We start from the raw sequence: 13002 nt of genomic DNA, 5'->3' as shown, positions 1-13002 counted from the left end.
AGTTGAAGTCAAGAGTTGGATGCTTAACTGACTGAGCCACCCACATACCCCAAGTTTCATAGCTTTGTGGTCAGAAAATATACGTGGTATGGGCGCAGTGTTTTGGTATTTGTTGAGGCCAGATTTGTGACCTAGTATGTGTTCTATTCTGGAGAGTGTCCCATGTGCACTTGAAAAGAATGTGTATTCTGCTGTTCTAGGATGGAACGTTCTGAATATATCTGTTAAATCCATCTGGTCCAGTGTGTCATTCAAAGCCCTAGTTTCCTTGTTGATTTTCTGCATAGATGATCTAAGTGCATTGTTAAAGTCCCCTACTGTTATTGTATTATTATCAATGAGTTTCTTTATGTATGTTACTGTTTTGTATATTTGGGTACTTCCATGTTGGGGGCATAAATATTTACAATTATTCATACCCCTTTTTGTACACTGTGTTTTGTATGATTCATTCTTTAAAGTGGAAGAGTAAAAAAAAATTAAAAAAATACAGTGGAAGAATAGACTCAGATTTATGAACATTAGAAACCGTGCCAATAAATTTATGTATCCAACTGAGACATATTATGAAAAAGTCTTTTTCTCTATTCTTCATTCACAGAAAAGCATAGCCCCACACACAGCTAAATTATAGTCAGCGGGGGAATATGTTCATTTTATTACGTATGCCAAGTAAATGGCTATATCTTATTTTAACACTAATGTGAAATTAAGTATAACCAATCTCCATGAGTTATTTCCTCATTCATGTAAGCTTTTTTACTTGTTACTTCATCTTTTCTATCTAAACTTTCAGTTATTTACAGACTGTTGAGTAATAATATAATGACAATGTTTTGTGACTTTCCATATTCATGCTTTGCGTGTTGCTTTGTTTTATGGAAGGTCTATGCCAGAAAGGAAGCTTTAAAGGGAGGTTTGGATAAAACTGTAAGTCTTCAGAAAGATCTGTCAGAGATGCACGAATGGATGACGCAAGCTGAAGAAGAATACCTAGAGAGAGATTTTGAATATAAAACCCCAGACGAATTAGAGACTGCAGTTGAAGAGATGAAGGTAAAATAAACCAAGTAAAATGAAACAAAGAAAGAAAAAAAAGAAAGACGCAACATTGCTTAACATTGTGATTCTGCACTGTCTGTTCTTTCCTTGGCTTAATAGTGGAGGTTTATTTTTAATGAATTCAGCTTCAAGTTCGGTACACATTATGGATTCTGAAACATTTATTTCTTTTAATGCATTGTGGTCAAAATATAAATATTGGCTATCACTGTAAGGAACATTTTCCCCATGTAATTATATAGTATTAAGATATTGGAATCAGCTTGTCACATTAGCTGTTTCCAGTGATGAAAATTCAAATTGAAAATATATCAAGTCTTAATGCAGTGACAGTTGAAAATGTAGTTAACAACCTGTGTTAATTTTTAAAGGGGGGTTCTAAGAATTTGGATACTAAGTACTTTAGCAGATGGCTTTTAATGTGAATAAAAAGCACTGAGTTTACATGGACTTCTTCTGAAACAGTAGCATAAAAATTTATGTTGATTTGGGACCAGGGAAAGTAGTATGTAGCAGGGACTGGGAAGTGAGGCCTGAAGTAGAATCTATGCAGTGGCCTTGGAAAACTCAGAGATCTCTACTTTGTCATGTCTGCATCATGTCATTTTCGTTTCTTTTTTTTTTAATTTTAAAGTTTTACATACATATGATTTTTTTAATTTTAAATTTATCTATATAGATTCCAGTTAGTTAACATACAGTGCAGTATTTGTTACAGGAGTAGAACCCAGTGATTTGTCACTTTACATACAATACACAATGCTCATCCCAACAAATGCCCTTCTTAATACCTGTCACCCATTAGCCCATCCCCCCACCAACACCCTACCTAGCAATCCCCGGTTTGTTCTCTGTATTTTAGAGTCTTCCACCATGTCATTTTCTAATGTGAATGTATGTACTGAGAGTTGAAACTTGCATGTAAGTAAATTGCCTGACTCAGAGTGGGCCTCCAGTGATTTGTAACTATAATGATAATTGTTATCTTTCTGTACTAGCAGTAACACATCATTTAACCACATGAGCCTACATTAAATATTAATAAATATTTGGCTCATGGCCTCATGACAAAAAAAATCATTATGGAGACAGACACTTGTGTTTAAAATCTGGTTTGTTCCCTTGCCAACTGTTGGTAAACATGGTTGAGTTTCCTAAACCCAATGGGCTTGACCCCCTCATTTGTGGACTAGGTATCAAAGTGCCTGCTCTTCAGTACTATTATAAAGACGAAATAGGAAAGTTCTCAAGCAATGTCAGGCAAAAAATAGACACCCATCACAAAGTAATTATTATTACCGTTATTATTGTCATCGATGCTGCATGGTAAGAAATTAATTACATATACTTTATTATATAATTTATATAATTTGGTGAATAGTTATTATAGGTACAAAATACATCACAACTGATATGTTTAAATATCACTAGAATGGGGCGCCTGGGTGGCTCAGTCGGTTGAGCGTCCGACTTCGCTCAGGTCACGATCTCACGGTCCGTGAGTTCGAGCCCTGCATCAGGCTCTGTGCTGACGGCTCAGAGCCTGGAGCCTGCTTCAGATTCTGTGTCTCCCTCTCTCTCTGGCCCTCCCCCGTTCATGCTCTGTCTCTCTCTGTCTCAAAAATAAATAAATGTTAAAATAAACAAATAAATAAATAAATAAATATCACTAGATTATGTGGTTTTTGTCACATGTACAAAGTAAAATTAAAACATATAAGGATATAAGACTATATTTGGGTAAATGGTGATAGTTTTCAGGGTATTAAAAGCTACAGAATTGTTCTAATCTAATAATACTACGTATCACTTATTCATATAAGCAAAAAAAAACATTAATTGCATACTTACTATGTGCCAAATACCATTTTAGACAATGAACATGGTGGTGACTAAGACATAAAAGTGACCTGACTTGGAACTTACGTTCTAGTGGAAGGAGAGCAGGCATTGAATGGAGAAATAAAGTCTTTTGAGATCATGGTAATTTGCCTAAAACATGAAGCGAGATTGTGAAATAAAAAAAATAATTAGGGTTTAGGTGGGACTTGCAGGCGGTGAAATGGTATTTTAGAAAGGTTTGACATGGAGGGAATTTGTGAGACATTATCTTTAGTCTGAGATATGAATCCTAAGAAAAAGCCTTAAAAAAACCTCATAGAAGCACATTCCAATCAGAGGTAAGAGCTCCTACAAAGACCTTAAGTCTCATTGGGAAGAGAAAGAAGCCTGCCAGCCTGAAGAGAGTAAAACGGGATAAATGACCTGAGATGATTTTGAGGGCTTTGGTAGATAACTGCTGATACAGGAATTTAGTAGGGTTTGGGGGAGTTTTCGTGAAAAGTGAAAGGGGAAACCCATTGTAAGCCTTCAACCAAGAGACTGTAATGATTTTAAATTTGACTGTGGGGAGGTCACTCTTAGGGAAATTATATCATTATAGATGGTGAGAGCTAGAAGATTCTTTGGAAGCAAAATAGTCCACACTTGGCCTCTGGTGATCCAAAAACTGAAATCTTCACGTAGGTTGAATAATGTAGTCATAGTCACAGGCTTTCTCTGTGGGAGAACTAAGAGTAAAGAATATATTTAATTCCCACCCATGCCATCCCATCCCAAGCGATTCCAAGACATTGTTTTTTCTTTTGTTTTGTTTACTTTTCAAGTCATGTGCATCCCTGTTTGCTTTCCTCTCACACTTCAATCCCCTCCTGGCTGTTTCCACAGTCTCCTCTAATATTATGTAGCCACTGCCCCAGATCCCTAAGTAGATAATCAGCAGTGAGCTTGTGTGCAGCTTCTGTACTTCTCCCAGTTCCTTTCTTTGGCTCTGTCCCTCTTTTGGCCCTCTTCCCTCTCCCCTTGAACAGTTTGCCTATCTGGCTAACCAGATCCTTTTTTTTTTTTTTTCCAGTGCTACAGAGCAGACTGTGTGATATTTAAAACTTTTACACACAGTTCTCGATATGAGAAACCCAATTAGTCCACTTTGATTTACTTGTTGAAATAACTGATCTAGCTACCACATCGGTCCAGTATGGGGTGATACTGGAAAGAGGAAATGCTTGGGCAGCCTATGACAACAACAGCCAAGGGAGTTGGCAAGAAGAAGATGCATTTTCTCGTTTGTTTGCTTCTTTTTTTTTTTTTTTTTTTGCCTGCCAATCAAGGTAATCCCTTCAGGTCTGTTTCACTAGTTAGAGGGTAGTGATGGTACCTTGTCCAGTCTTCCTCCTGTGCTCACATTGAGAGCACATTTATCTTCATTGTCAAAAGAGACTGGCAGACCTACTCAGACGTCTCTCCCTAATTTACTCAGGGAAAAAGTGGAGATGTCCTTCCGTGTATTTACGCTATTTCCTGTGCTTTAATGAAAATGATAGCGCTGTTGGGGCGCCTGGGTGGCTCAGTCGGTTGAGCATCCGACTTCAGCTCAGGTCATGATCTCAGGGTCCGTGGGTTCGCGCCCCGCGTCGTGCTCTGTGCTGACAGCTCAGAGCCCGGAGCCTGTTTCAGATTCTGTGTCTCCCTCTCTCTGTGACCCTCCCCCGTTCGTGCTCTGTCTCTCTCTGTCTCAAAAATAATAAACGTTAAAAAAATTAAAAAAAAAAAAAAGAAAATGACAGTGCTGTTTTCGTAACTTCTTTTCGCCCCTATAAATAAAACCTTTTAATTAACATAAAAGAACCTAGGGGAGTGTTTGATAAACAACACCTGACTTCAAAATTCTTTTGGAGTTCTACAATGTCTAAATGGTAAAACTTTATATTAAACCTTTAAAAAAATCTCTGATATTTCACTTGCAACGTTTTCTTCTTGATATATTTTTTTTAAGTACACTTTCGTAACCCCAGTCCTTGTGCTTCCCAGAATTACAAAGATGTATTTACTGTTGTCATATGTGTAACAGACTAGAACTGTGATTCTTACAACTGAGTGAGCATCACGTTCACCTAAAGGACTTGTTCAGACACAGACTTTTAGGCCCCACCTCATAAGTTCTGATTCAGTAAGTCTGGAGGAAAACCTGAGAATTTTTATTTTGAACACATTGTCAGGTGATGCCAGGGACCAAGTTCCAAAGTGGTTTCAAGGAACCATATTTTGAGAACCACCGATTTGAGATACTGGCAATGAAAGGTGTCTGAGCATATGATGGTTCGGTTCATGGAAACAAAGGGAGGAAAAAACATAATGTCTGATGAGGATTTTACCTAAATTCTACCAACCATTATTTAGTTTTCTACCTTTTCTTCCGGTGGAAAAATTTTACCACCTTTTCTCCTGTGAATGTTTCCCTGCTTCTAAGCTTGTTTAAAAAAGAATTTATGCAAGCCTACAAAGGAAGAAAGAAATGTTTCTCATCCTGCGTTTTTTGTAGTTGTATGGGTTGTGTGTAACTTGAATGAAATGTAATTGCATTCATTGGATACTGCACAGCATGCTTCTTCATTTCGTGGAGGATTTGAGATGGGCTTAACATAAACTAGAAGAAAGAAGATGTAGATTCCAGGATGACTTCCCTAAACACTTTGAAACTCACTTTTCTCATGTTGAATATTCTGCAAGGTTTTGTTAAAGAACCACCAAAGTAGCACCTACAGCATGTCTGTCATGGCCCAGAGCAGCACATACGAAGTGATTAATGTTGTCAGAATTGTTTGCAATGCTAAAATTACTGTAGTCAAAATACGGTTTGTATAGACACAAAGCTCATGGTCAGTAATAGCAAAAACAGATTGGAGAATTTTCAGCTAAAATTTTCAATGAAATAAATTAAAATCAATGAAGGCAATCATTTAGTATTCAAAACAACTTGGATTTGTCATCATATTTTATACTTTTAAGGCATTATGGGAGTAAATCCAAAAGCATAGGGGGATTGTGTTGAAACATACAAAGGCATTTTATAGCTGAGCTTGTCCATTTTTTGCCCATATCCCCTTACTCTCACTCACTACCCTGCATGTAGGTCCAACTTCCCCCTGCCAGAACCTGTTCTTCTTTATGTAAGGGCTTTTTGTGCTTCCTGAATCCCACCTTTCCCACCTATGTGTCAGGCCTCACTAGGATGAAATTAGCATTCCCCCAACACCCTTCAACCAGTGAAAGGACTTCTGTAATAAACCCAACTTGTCCAATTATATGGACCTAACTTGGTTGTAGGAGTCAGAGAATATTAGAACCTGTGGTAGGATTTGGGCTGGTGTTAAATGATTTGAGGGAGAAATGATTTGAGGGAGAGTTGAAGAGCTTTGCTTTGGATTGCATGTTGTCACTGCCTGGGAATAACTCTGTGATTGGTAGCTTAATAAATCTGTCCTGGAATGAAGGAATACTAGAGTAAATTTGGCAGTAGAACTGATAAAGAAGCAGCACAGAGTCGTATTAATGGGGACCGGGAAGTGTTTGGGTTTGTGTGGTTTGGACAGTGTTTATATTTTGTACGTATTCTAACATGGCTATGGAATATAGTGGTATTGTTGTCATGATCCACAATGGTAACAAAGTAGCCTTGCTGATGTCGATATTCTGTGAAACAATTTATCTTCGACCTGAGAAGAGCAAAAAGGTATGGCTGAGTATCAGGTAGCCTCCTTCCTAGCAGAGGCTGCTATTCTCCTCTTTCTGTCGTATGTGTTCAGTTACTGAATAGAACTTTCTTTTGTCAAAATACGGACCTGGATGTAGCATTAAGAAGACTTTTTTATATCAATTATCTTTCGATTTAAACAATGATAATTGCACTGATTTCAATATTACTCATCCATCTGAGTAATTTATAAATGATTTCAATTCTAGAGTATGGGATATTTTTGAACATAGTACTGAAATACTTGTTTCTTGTTTTATATGTGTGTGTGTCTCTCTCTCTCTGTGTGTAGGCATGTGTTTATACACATACACACACATTTATATTTGAAAGAAAGAGAGCACACCACAGATACATACCCACGTGTAGACTGCTTTGCACACCATTCTGATTAAAGTGCTGTTATGTTCTGATGATATTTTTTTTCTTTCTGACTCCAAATCCTAGCTAAACCTAAATTAATGGAAGTTATTATAGTCACCATTGGATTTATTTTGATTCATCTTCTAATAGGGATCTAACTGGAATCTTGTGGGGAAGAAAGTATATGATAGACAGGAATGCATTTTGGAAGTAAAGCCATTGCCTCACTCACTATTAAGAAAGAGCATTCTTTATTTTTCAGAGAGCTAAGGAAGAGGCCCAGCAAAAAGAAGCAAAAGTGAAACTCCTTACCGAGTCCGTCAATAGTGTCATAGCTGAGGCTCCCCCTGCAGCACGAGAGGCCTTACAGAAGGAACTTGACACTCTAACCACCAACTACCAGTGGCTCTGCACCAGGCTCAATGGAAAATGCAAGACCTTGGAAGTCAGTTGCTTTTCTTGATCTTTATTCATTATGTGTCAGTTTATGGTCATGTATGATGCTCTGCGATTAAGAACGTGAGCCCTGGTGTAAGACTACTTAGGCTTGAGCATTTCTATTTCAGGTACTTAGCCTAGTGCTCAGTAAATGTGAGCAATTCTAATTCTAATTCTTCTTACTACTACCATTATTATTAGGTCACAAAAATCTTACAGGTTTTCTCAAGATTTATAGAAGCCGGTCTTTACTTTTTCATATATTTGAATGTGCATAAGATCGTAAGTATTTTAGAAAGGCATTTCATGGGGAAGTGTACTTTATTATAATTGTTTTTAATAACCGCTATGCCCTATAGAGTTCTTCACAGGACATGTTGCCTGGCTCTTTGGGAAGGACATTTTACATTATATTTATTATCATAAGTGCTGCTTTATCTTCTTCACATGCTCCTACCCCTTAGATTATGCTTATCTGGAAATAGTTGATAAATAATTCATGTGTCTCAAATGATTACTGTGTTACTGCATCAAAAATAAATTATGATCCTCCTTGTGAAAATACTGTTTACTAACAGTAAGGATTGTGCCCAGCGGCAGAAAACTTTACCTAGCACTAAAAGCTGATGCTGCCAGATACTGCTCACTAGCTGGCCTTTAAGTCCTCCTCCCCCACATGAAGTGAGTCATTTCCGTGAATATAGTTGATAAAGAATTTATATATATTCCAACGAAGTGGAGAGGAAATAAAAAGGGACTGGGTGGCTTTATAACTTCAAATAGAAGAGGTCATAAGTGTGATCACAGATGAGAAATAGAGGGATAGTCCAATAGTCTTGGAAATTTTATTATCATAAAAATAAAAGACACCTTTAGAAAACATATCCCAAAATAGATTTCTGAGGGATTAGCATATCTTTTAAATGGACCACATGGCCATCAGGAAGCAAAGAATGATAATGACATAGAGAAATTAAGAACAGAAGAAAATATTTAAATGTTTCATTTAAATATTGTCAGAAAGCAATTTCCTAGATAATAAAAGTGCCTCCCTCATGGAGCATATAGTGAATTAGTTGTGACTTCCCTGAAACTCCATGTCATGCCTTTCCTTCCCTTCCCATTCTTTCTTTTATTTTCTGTAGTGCTCAGACAACAGATTTTGCTTTCTCTCTCTGTCTCTCTGTTTGAGTATGGTGGAACACAGTGTTATAGTAGTTTCAAGTGTAAGCGTAGTGATTCAAGAACGCTATACATTGTGCTATGCTCACTACAAGTGCGGCTACCATCTGTCACCATATGCTATTATCTAAAGGTTTCCCCTTAATATTGTCTATATTTCCATTTCTGTCTATTGGATTCTGTGTATTTTTCTGAAATCCGTCTTCCATTTCTCAAATGATCTCTTCAACTGACTACTGTATATTTCATCCTTTGATATATAAATATACTCATCTCTATATACACATCATCCTCTATATGTGTGTGTTTATAATTTTCTATTTTTTCAAAACCTGATTTTCCATTTCCTGAGATTTTACTTACTTATTTTGAAGTTTATCTCTTCTTTTATACACTCTTCTGGTTACGCATAATTAATTCTATTCCTTTTGTGAAACAGTTTAAACCTATGCAGTTCTTTTGGTTGAGAAGTCTCTGTGAGTCATGAGCATGAAAGAGTTTTGGTTTCCCAATAACTGTCACCAACCATGTCAAACATCAATTTCTACCTAGTAGTTGGCTTCCTCATCACTATTGCAGTCTGACACCATGACTTTTGATTCACTTTTAATTATTAAAATTTAGTCTTATTTAAATTTTGATCTCATAGTTTATTAACATCTTCCATTAGTTTAGGCTAATCTCTGGCTTCAGCAAATTATACAGAGGTAGGAGTGAGAAAAACAATGATCATAGAGTCCCTCCCTTCCAATAAGTTTGTGGGTAGTGATCATATTGTGTTGCTTTAAGGGAGGTTAATGAGGAGAACATATATTCTTCGTATCAGTGTCCTTTTCTTTGCTGGTCACAACTGCTGTACCCTCTCATTAACACCCACAGACACCTGTTATGATGAATATGTTATCACCAGATTTAGTAGGTTGTCACCACTGATTTATCTGGCTTGTTCTCTATAGACTTGGTGTGGTCTTTTGGGGATCCATATTCATATAGACTGTGAATCCCCAAAAGGATCTTCTCTGCATTCTTGGTACCTTGGAGTATTCAACACAATTTCAGGCTGACTCTTGCCAGTAGCTTTAAACCACATTCTCTAGATAGTTACTTCCTTTAAGCCCATGTTTCCATGATACCCTGGAGTCTTACTTCCCCACCACATTTCATCTTAGCCTGCAAACACGGACAGATCCCCATCTCCCATAACTGTCAGAAATTAGAAACTTCCAAGAATTGTCCTTGATTCCTCTTTGGCCATGCCAGAAGCTCAGGAGGGAATGCATACCGACAATCTTTTTCTGAACGTACCCACCCATTTGATGAGTGAAATTATTTTAGATCCTTTCAAGAAAAGGGACCAGATGGGTTTCTCTTAAACACTGCAATAAAAAGTTGAGGGAAAAGGATTGCCTCAGAGGCATGTGGCTGGCTCAGTTGGTAGAGCATGTGACTCTTTATCAGGGTTGTAAGTTTGAGTCCCATGTTGGGTGTAGAGATAACTTTAAAAAAAAAAAAAAGAATTGCCTCACTTTCCAGTTCTCCCCCCTGCACATCCTCCATTGCCCCTGCATCAGCGCCCTGTCTTTAGCCACAGCTTATGAAAGCATGTAGCAGAAGTTTCTATTCTAACATAGAATGCAGGGAAGTTAATCCTTTCATTTCTTAAGTATGAGCTCCAGTTGCCAATCTCAAGAAAAATAGATCCTACTGGCAACTTCTAACACCAGGGTAAACTTATTTATTATAAAATTCTTTATAATTGCACTGTCTTTAGATTATAACTTGTGGATTCTACCATTCTGTATAACTAGTGACTGTCTTGAATGGCAGGGAATTTCCTCACATGGCTTGTAATTTTTGTGTATGTTTGAGCTCACCTTTAGTAGGATTTGTTTTACTAGACATCCTTTATCCTCTGGTCCTTAAGAGTTTTTTCCTAATGTTTCTACCAGAGTCTTAGAAATCTTACATTCTACTCTCAGGTGTGATATAAACTTAGGTTTCAGCTTTTTGTGTGTGAATCCTTATTTTCCAACCAAAATCCAAAGGATTCTCAGCCTCCTTGCTAATTCCTTTTACTCCAGTGGGTAGGGATTTTATAGCTCTTGTTTTCAGGATAGGTGACACACAACTTTATGCTTTTCCATCTCCCTGAAATGCATGAGACCAGTGTCTCTCTTTTCATCCCAAGTTAGTGTTGAATATGCTAGCTTTTATGTCATATATCCTGTTCTGATATTCCAGTATTTTGGTAAGCTCGGCCTCCCCACTTCTACCTGTGCTTAATTTCCCTCTTTGTTTCTGCTGCATAAGGACTTTCATATTTCATAGTACAGCCATGAACTCAAATATTTTCCTTTATAATTTATCTAGCATTTCAATACTACTGAAGGAGGGAGTGGAGGGATTATCACATCAGCTCAATTCACCATTTTGAATGGAAGTTTCCTTTATTGTTTGTAATCTCTTCAGAGCCAGTGTGAGTTCTGTGATTTCAGAGTAGTTTTAAGTTCCAAACTGTTAAGCTTAACAGTTATTCTAAGTGGCTTTTAGCCCTAATTCAGGCTGCAAGACTACATTTTATTTTGCAAAGGTGACCTGTAAAGCCAGTACATTCAGCCTCTCCAGCTGTGCCCTTCAGATACGTTGAGGACACAAGGGGCCATCCATCCTGATGGTTAAATCAGCAAGGTAGTTCATTACCTCAATCTGCACCAAAGTTAATAAGACACATTACCAATCACATCTCCTTATCTTCAAAGCTCTAAAGTACCCTCGGGTATTTAAGGAGATATTTATATTTTCCCACTGGGATCTCTGCCCAGAAGGAAGACAGCCTGTAGTCCAGCAGGAGCTGGAAATGACCCAGATTTAAGATTTCTAGCACCTTTTAAAACAAAATACTTAATTTCACTTTTTATATTAAACTGCCCACAAGATACCAAGCAAGTAGTATTGGGTGGCAAGGCAGGTTAAGACTGATACTTTTCATCAATCAGAGAGGGAATGTACCTCCTTCCATCATTTGCATGGATTATAAGCAAAGTGAAAATCTGGGAAATCTGATAGAATGTTTGGTTTCTCTTGAAATAAAACTTCCTTCCTTGGCTTTATTTTTAATGGTATTAGGGGGTGGATAGTGGGATGTGGTGATTGCACTACTGTATTTATAGGTTTGCCCAATATTTCCAATCTCAAAGCTAATGGAAAATGACCATTTTTGTATTCTTATCCTCTAGCACATCTTCCTACTTTTTCCCCAACATCTATAACCATAATCCAGAAATTTGCCTTGATTATTTCTTTGCTTAAAAATGTTTTATCACACACATATGAATATCTAAATAATATGTTGCTCAGTTTTGCTTGTTTGGGCATTGCAAACAAATCATAACATATAACATTTAGTTTTCTAGGGCTTGCCCATTTTGCCCAACAGTTTTGTGTCTGAGACTCTTCCATGTTGTTCTGTGTGATGAAATTTCCATTTTTACTTCTATGTTCTCTGTTTAAATGTAATACAGTGTATTTATACATTCTCCTGTTAGCAGACACCAAGGCTATTCTAAAAAATGTTGTTTATTACAAAAAGTGCTGAAATGAATACTCTCTTAACTGTCTTTGTCGTCTACACAAAGCAGTTCCTCTGAGGATGTGTACCTAACAGTGGAGTTGCTGAATTGTTGCCTATGTGAATATTCACCTTAGTGAGAATGACAAATTGTTTTCCAAAATGGTCGTTCCAATTTACACACCCACTGGCAATAAATACAAATTTTTGTTAATGCGTATGTTCTCTTACACTTGAAATTGTTAAACTTCTCACTTGTGTCAGTCAGTCAACATGGCATGCATATCACATTGCAATCTTGAGTTACATTCCCTTGATTACTAATAAGGATGAACATATTTTCATATGTTTATTGGGTACACATGTATCTTTTTCTTTGAAAAGCTGGTTCAGATTTTCCTTTCATTTTCTATTGGGATGTCTGTTCACCTTTAATTGATTTGTTGGCATTCGTTTCTTACTTACCTGTTAGAAATTTTGCAATTGTTTTCTTCAAGTTTGAGGCTGTTTTTCAATGTCTTTATGGTGCCTTTTGATGAATAGAAGGGTTTATTTCTAATGTAATCACATTTATTCATCTCTGTCTTATGGTGTTTTTTTTTTTTTTAACAAAATGTCTTATTTAAGATCTCCTTTTCCATACCCAAAGTCAAAGAATACTTTTTTATGTATTCTGGTTGCAATCCTAAAGTTTTACTTTTTTTTATATATGAGTATGTTTGTTTATTAGTCATCATTTTTTAATACATATCGCAAGCCATTTAAAAATAGTCATAGCCTTGAAATAGTTACTAGT

At 36.9% G+C, this 13002-nt stretch overlaps 1 protein-coding gene across 16 annotated transcripts in view; it reads left to right on the top strand.

Moving 5' to 3' along the window:
- The window catches only part of DMD (dystrophin), a 2092562-nt gene that overhangs the window by 817871 nt on the left and 1261689 nt on the right, over window positions 1–13002 (top strand). For all 16 annotated transcript variants that reach the window (XM_053201917.1, XM_053201921.1, XM_053201923.1 and 13 more), the window contains 2 exons: window positions 886–1056; window positions 7281–7463. In XM_053201917.1, the coding sequence (XP_053057892.1) occupies window positions 886–1056; window positions 7281–7463 (354 nt within the window). The remainder of the gene's footprint in view (window positions 1–885; window positions 1057–7280; window positions 7464–13002) is intronic.

Source organism: Acinonyx jubatus, chromosome X (genome assembly GCF_027475565.1).
Source record: "Acinonyx jubatus isolate Ajub_Pintada_27869175 chromosome X, VMU_Ajub_asm_v1.0, whole genome shotgun sequence".
In the NCBI taxonomy this organism is placed as follows: Eukaryota; Metazoa; Chordata; class Mammalia; order Carnivora; family Felidae; genus Acinonyx; species Acinonyx jubatus.
Note: the sequence above shows the minus strand (reverse complement) of the source record. Positions and strands in the feature narration are given on the sequence as shown.